Source organism: Larimichthys crocea, chromosome VIII, assembly GCF_000972845.2.
Source record: "Larimichthys crocea isolate SSNF chromosome VIII, L_crocea_2.0, whole genome shotgun sequence".
NCBI lineage: Eukaryota > Metazoa > Chordata > Actinopteri > Sciaenidae > Larimichthys > Larimichthys crocea.
The window spans coordinates 28911832-28918495 of NC_040018.1; the positions used below are offsets into that span (position 1 = coordinate 28911832).

At 43.8% G+C, this 6664-nt stretch overlaps 1 protein-coding gene across 6 annotated transcripts in view; it reads left to right on the plus strand.

Moving 5' to 3' along the window:
- The window catches only part of arnt2 (aryl-hydrocarbon receptor nuclear translocator 2), an 83186-nt gene extending 77537 nt beyond the window's left edge, over nucleotides 1–5649 (plus strand). For all 6 annotated transcript variants that reach the window (XM_027281513.1, XM_027281515.1, XM_027281516.1 and 3 more), the window contains 2 exons: nucleotides 5017–5162; nucleotides 5258–5649. In XM_027281513.1, coding sequence (XP_027137314.1) covers nucleotides 5017–5162; nucleotides 5258–5356 — 245 coding nt within the window. In that variant the 3' untranslated portion in view covers nucleotides 5357–5649. The remainder of the gene's footprint in view (nucleotides 1–5016; nucleotides 5163–5257) is intronic.
- Nucleotides 5650–6664: the final 1015 nt, after the last annotated feature.

The window sequence follows — 6664 nt, forward strand, 5'->3', positions numbered from 1 at the left end:
ATGGCTGCAGAATGAAGCATGTCCAGCATGCAGCGACTACTTGATGACCTTTTAATGGACACACACATTTACCAAATGGATTATCTCTCTCTCTCTCTCTATACTGCCCCACTTATTTCTTCTTTCTTTCCTCTCTTTGTTCTCTCAGGCTCATTCTTTTACTTTTTGTCATTCTCCACCTCGTTCTTCCTGTCAGAACATTTGAAGGATGGTGTCAGTTACAGGTTTTACTTCATAATACTCTTTTTTTTTTTCTTCCTTACCTCGCCTGCTTCCCTCTTCACGCTGCGTGTTTGCTTAATTACTTTTCCGTGTGTTTTTTCACGCGTGCTCTCCTCCCCCTCTCTCTCTCTCCGTCAGCATCAGATGAGATGAGCGTTTTGTTTATGATTGTGAAACACGAAGAATGTTCCTCTGCAGCAGGGGGAGGCAGGCGGCCTATCAATCTGCTCTGCTGTAATGTACTCTCAGAGCGTTTCTCTGTGTGTGTGTGTTCATGTAGATGTTGTATAAGTGTTGATAAACTACCTACAGAGAACATATTTCTGTACATTTCAGCTACCATTCACTCACAAACAGCAGGTTGATATTTTTTACGAGTGGAATCGATATGTGAATAAGAAGCCAAGTCGAGGTATGTCCTGATCAAGTTTTTCTCCTCCTGGCTCTGATCCACGTCCTTTAATATTCACAAAATCAACACGGGCGTGCAGAGAGCACGAAAAACCTCGCCAACAGCCAGGTTTCATTCGAGTCACTCATCGAGTTACACGCAGGATTAACGTTAATTACAGAGAGCTAATATGATCAGCCGCCGGCTGAAGGCGAGAAGCAGTTACCTGAACGTCGCGCACGCTGCTGTTTGCCAAGCAGAAAAGACTTATCAAACACGCACGTCATGCCAACTTCATTTGTGTGAGCCCGTTTCCCAAAAAAAGCTGGCAGGCTGCGTAGAATGTAAACAAACTAAATGTGATGACGGGAAAAACACCTCAGATTTAATTGAAACTAGCACAAAGACAACTTATCAGATGTCGAGGCTGAGAAATTTGATTGTTTTTGTAAAACGATATGAGCATTTTGAATTTTATGGCAGCAACATGTTTGAAAACAGCTGATGGAACACCTCACAGTGAATGACAGCTCAAACTCCACCATGCACAATGTTTACAGTGAAATATGGAGTTCGAACGTTTTTCACATCATCATATTTCACGTCTATTTACATGTTACGCAGCGTGACGACTTCTTTGGAAACACTGTAATTTGGTCAGGAGGTCACGTAACAAGACTGCACCACATGATTTGTTACACAGAACTGTTAGGGTCGTCGTTGGGAACCGTTTGGAAAAAGTGCAAGCACTTTCAAAAAATACTTGCCGTGTTATTGGATGAACTGAACTGAACCACACCTGTAGCTTATGCTGCAGCTCGTTGAAAATCGCTGAAAGTCATTCACCCAGGGCGGTGTTTAGCTCAGTTGGTAGAGGAGCCGCCCCATGTACAAAGGCTCAGTCCTTGCTGCGGAAGCCCAGGGTTTGAATCTGACTTTGAATCTAATTGCAGCACAGCAGCTCTGCAAAACAGTAAAGTTCAGTAAAGAATCAACTGATACCAACACATTCAAATGTAAAATATCCCCAGATCAGGGGGTAGTGTTGTACCTGATTCTGAGATCCTCAGAATGACCTGAGGACAGCTCGGACTCTCCACGGTTACCTTCATCTTCATAAATTCAGCTTCCTGACTAATTCCTCCCAGTTGTTTCCACTTGTTCAATATATTTTAAGTTGATGCAGATCTTTCACATCCAAAGCAGCGACAACAAACAACATCCACCATGTGCTGTAATAGAACTGTGGAGTTTGACTGACAGCAGAAGTGACTGCCGTTAACAAGTGAATGGAAATAGTTCATCTGTCAGAACGTGACACATGCCGCGAAATCTTCTCCACTTTAATCTGAATTTAACGAGACAATGAGTAAACAGGCTGCATTTCATTAAAGCTCTGTCTGTAATTATGTACAGTAATAACCTGACAGAGTACTCTGTAATTAAGACACAGAAGTCACGAGTCCTCCATTTATTTTTCCTTTGTGTCTCGAGGTCTGTCTAAGCTAACTCTGCTACTACTGCTGATAGTTTATTGCTATGATCAGTGTTATTGAGTGTGCCTGTGAATAGTATTGAGTGTGCCTGTGAATAGTATATAGTGTGCCTGAAAGAGCACACTATATACTATTCACCGCGCTTATTATTCTTACGCCCTTTTTTTGGCACGCTACTCCTCCCGCAGTTTTTGTCCCACATACACAAAAAGGTATCAAAACATACGTTTCTATGTATTTCACCAAGCGGTTTGCCTAAAAATCTGCTCTCGAGGCCATAAATTTCACTCTGCAGAAATATTTCTGCATAGAAACGTTGTGGTGGTCACAGTGATAACACTGCTGAAGCTGTCACACTTACGGTTTTGGCGTGGGACACACAGATGCGGCAGCAACACCCATCCACAGCCTCTTAGACTGCCATGTTAAAAAGGCGGGAACGTTCCTGGAGGAAAGCAGAAGTAACGTTTCTTTGAATCGCTCTAAAGGTCACATTTCTTCATTTTACTGACACCAAATACCTATGTAGACGTTCAGGAAGGGCTCAAGATGCTTAAAGTGAAGCCTGTTCAATGATTGGAAATACGGTTTGGCCAGAAATCCTTCCTGTTCGAGGGGTACTTTCAGCGTTTTTTTTTTTAAATGTCACAGGAGCAGCTGCGGTTGATTGCTCTGCTCTGATTGGTGGGCTCCACCTGGCCCCTCTCACATACACACACACAAACACAGACAAGCCAAAAGTCTTTCAAAATAAGAGTCCCTTCAAAATAAAGGACTTTGTAAAACTCTCTCATTAACAGACACAAGACCACACAAGCATGCACACACACACAGACAAGACAAAAGTCTTTCAAAATAAGAGCCCGTGAAAAAGGCAATAATGACACAGCTTGTTGTATTAATACTGAATTTGCTGAGCAGTGTTAATAATAATGTACGGGGGTGACGGGGCCAGAGTCAGGCACACTCAAAATTTCTTTAGAAACTGATGTCAACACGTCTGTTTGGTGTTATATCTTGACGTGCCATAGTGTCCACATGGAGGTGACTGAGGTGGAAAGATGAGTCAAACAAACACACGGCTCAGACTCAGGACACCACTGTTTGTATGTCGAGTGAAGTCTGTGTTGATTTATTTTGAACTCTTTTACTTATTTTAATCTGAGACAAGTCGTTTTTGTGTCTAAGCCCAACCAAACCACCTCTGTGGGTATCATGAAGCACGAGAGCCGCCAGTGTTTGAGTGTTAGACGGATTCTACAGCATGGAAGAGAAACATCTTCCTCAGAGAGCGACGTGCTGATGGGAGAAAAACATCTGCACTGATAGTTTCATGCCATGATCAGTGTTATTGAGTGTGCCTGAAAGTGCACACTATATACTATTCACCACGCTTATTATTATTCTTACGCCCTTTTTTTGGCACACTACTCCTCCCGCAGTTTTTGTCGCACATACACAAAAAGGTATCAAAAAGTACGTTTCTAAGTATTTCGCCAAACGGTTTGCCTAAAAATCACCAAAAACCACGCCAAAAATTGAATGGGTGTGTATTGGTAGAATGTTCACAAGCTACAGTTGGTAACATCATCGCTAGAGTGGAAAAGGAGAGAAAAAACTGTCAAAAAATGTATTTGTAAACTGCTCTCGAGGCCACAAATTTCACTCTGCAGAAATATTTATGCATAGAAACGTTGTGGTGGTCGCAGTGATAACACTGCTGAAGCTGTCACACTTACGGTTTTGGCGTGGGACACACAGATGCGGCAGCAACACCCATCCACAGCCTCTTAGACTGCCATGGTAAAAAGGCGGGAACGTTTCTGGAGGAAAGCAGAAGTAATGTTTCTTTGAATCACTCTAAAGGTCACATTTCGTCATTTTACTGACACAAAATACCTATGTAGACGTTCAGGAAGGGCTCAAGATGCTTAAAGTGAAGCCTGTTCAATGATTGGAAATACGGTTTGGCCAAAAATCCTTCTTGTTCGAGGGGTACTTTCAGCGTTTTTTTTAAATGTCACAGGAGCAGCTGCGGTTGATTGCTCTGCTCTGATTGGTGGGCTCCACCTGGCCCCTCTCACATACACACACACACATACACACACAAACACACACAGACAAGCCAAAAGTCAAAATAAGAGTCCCTTCAAAATAAAAGACTTTGTAAAACTCTCTCATTAACAGACACAAGACCACACAAGCATACACACACACACACAGACAAGACAAAAGTCTTTCAAAATAAGAGCCCATTAAAAAGGCAATAATGACACAGCTTGTTGTATTAATACTGAATTTGCTGAGCAGTGTGAATAATAATGTACGGGGGCGACAGGGCCAGAGTCAGGCACACCCAAAATTCCTTTAGAAACTGATGTCAACACGTCTGTTTGGCGTTATATCTTGATGTGCCATGGTGTCCACATGAAGTCAAACAAACACAGGGCTCAGACTCAGGACACCACTGTTTGTATGTCGAGTGAAGTCTGTGTTGATTTATCTTGAACTCTTTTACTTATTTTAATCTGAGACAAGTCGTTTTTGTGTCTGAGCCCAACCAAACCACCTCTGTGGGTATCATGAAGCACGAGAGCCGCCAGTGTTTGAGTGTTAGATGGATTCTACAGCACGGAAGAGAAACATCTTCCTCAGAGAGCGACGTGCTGATGGGAGAAAAACATCTGCAGCTTCTCTAACAAACATCCCACGTCTGTGATGTGTTGAAATTCAACAATCATCTGTTTACACAGAATGCTACCAGATAATCCACTGGGAAATATTAAAGACTTAGTATGTGTCATACTCAGACTCACAGCAACCAACAATCCACAAACTCTCTCTTTGAATGATCTGATACGACATCAGATCTGTTATCAGTCGCTAACTGTGAGTGTGTGTTTCCAGATGTGTCGGGGGAGAGCAGTCAGAGTGGAGCCCAGTTCCAGGGTCGACCCAGCGAGGTCTGGTCCCAGTGGCAGAACCAGCATCACTCCCAGCAGACCGGGGAGCAGCACACACACCCCAACCCCAGCCAGACAGAAGTATTCCAGGTAAAACACACACACACGCACACACACACACACACACACACACACATATCAGATGTCTGTGTCCTCACCCCCCTCCCCTCCCTGTGTCTCTGCAGGACATGTTGCCCATGGCTGGAGATCCCACCCAGGGAACAGCCAACTACAACATCGAGGACTTCGCTGATCTGGGCATGTTCCCGCCCTTTTCTGAGTAACCCCGCCCCCTCTCTCTCTCTCTCTCTCTCTGTCTCTCTCTCTCTCTCTCTCTCTCTCTCTCTCTCTCTCTCTCCATCACTCTCATAACTGGACTGATGTTTGCATTCATCTCTCATGTTGTCTATTTTCTTTCCTACATTGCTGGATCATCAACAGCTGATGTGCAAGCACGGTGAATGTCTGGGTGCACTCGTCATTCGCACACGTACAAACACACACACAGTCCACTAATGTTCAGGCCCACAGTTACGTACCTGTGAGCGTACACATACCTCATCGCTGCAAAGAGGAACCCCGCCGTCAGATGGAGGCAGTGCCCGTCAACACTGACGCTGTTGAGCTCTCTGCAGTCAGTGTGAGTAACCAGAGGACGTCAGCCAGCTGATTACAGACAGTGAGAGCATTTACGCACACACCTGGTGATGTACACAAACTGCATGTGTGTGTGTGTCAGAGCAGGAATAATTACATCTTGCATCATAATAATGTTCATCCTTTAACCTTAATTAACGCCACGGTTAGGGATGGGAATTGATAAGATTTTTACGATTCCGATTCCATTATCGATTCTCATTTGGGGGAAAAAAGGAGAACAAACAGTTTGATCAGCAGCATCTTTGTTTAGTTTTCAAATGTTTTACAAAGAAGCACATGGCGCTAACATGGTAGGCAGTGTGTTATTTACCTTCTGTAGTAACCACAGAGGTGGTCATAGCCTGGCTGCTGCCGCTGCTGCTAGGTTGAGATTCATCTCCAGTCCGAAGCGTGTCAAAAACACGACATTCATTTAAAAATATTGCATGTTGTGTGCGCAAATGTTTCTGCATGTTCGTCGTGTTCCCTCCCGACGCTGTTATCTCCACTTTGCAATGATTGCAAGTCGCCCTGTTGCCGTCTGTTTTGGTAAAATGCAGCCGAACTTTGGAGCGTTTGAACCGAGTGGGTGACATTGTTTACTACTGATTGCACTGCACGTAAGAAACTTGCGTAAGTTACGTGGCGTAATTAGTCGTGCTTGCTGGAATCGTGTTTTGTGGAATCGGTAAGAGAATCGTTAGATAAACTGCCAAACGATTCATGGAATTGAAACACACGGATTCCCATCCCTAGCCACGGTGCAGTTCATGTCACATAGGACACTAGTATTAGAACTTGTTGAACATACAGTAGTGTCTTAAGTTAAAGACGAGTGTCTCTGGCAACATCCTGTCAGACGTTTCAACTACGTTAACGAACGTTTCTGGACCCAGATGTTCATTCGTAGACTTAACAGTAAGTACATTCGTAGATAATTGAACATTTCAGTG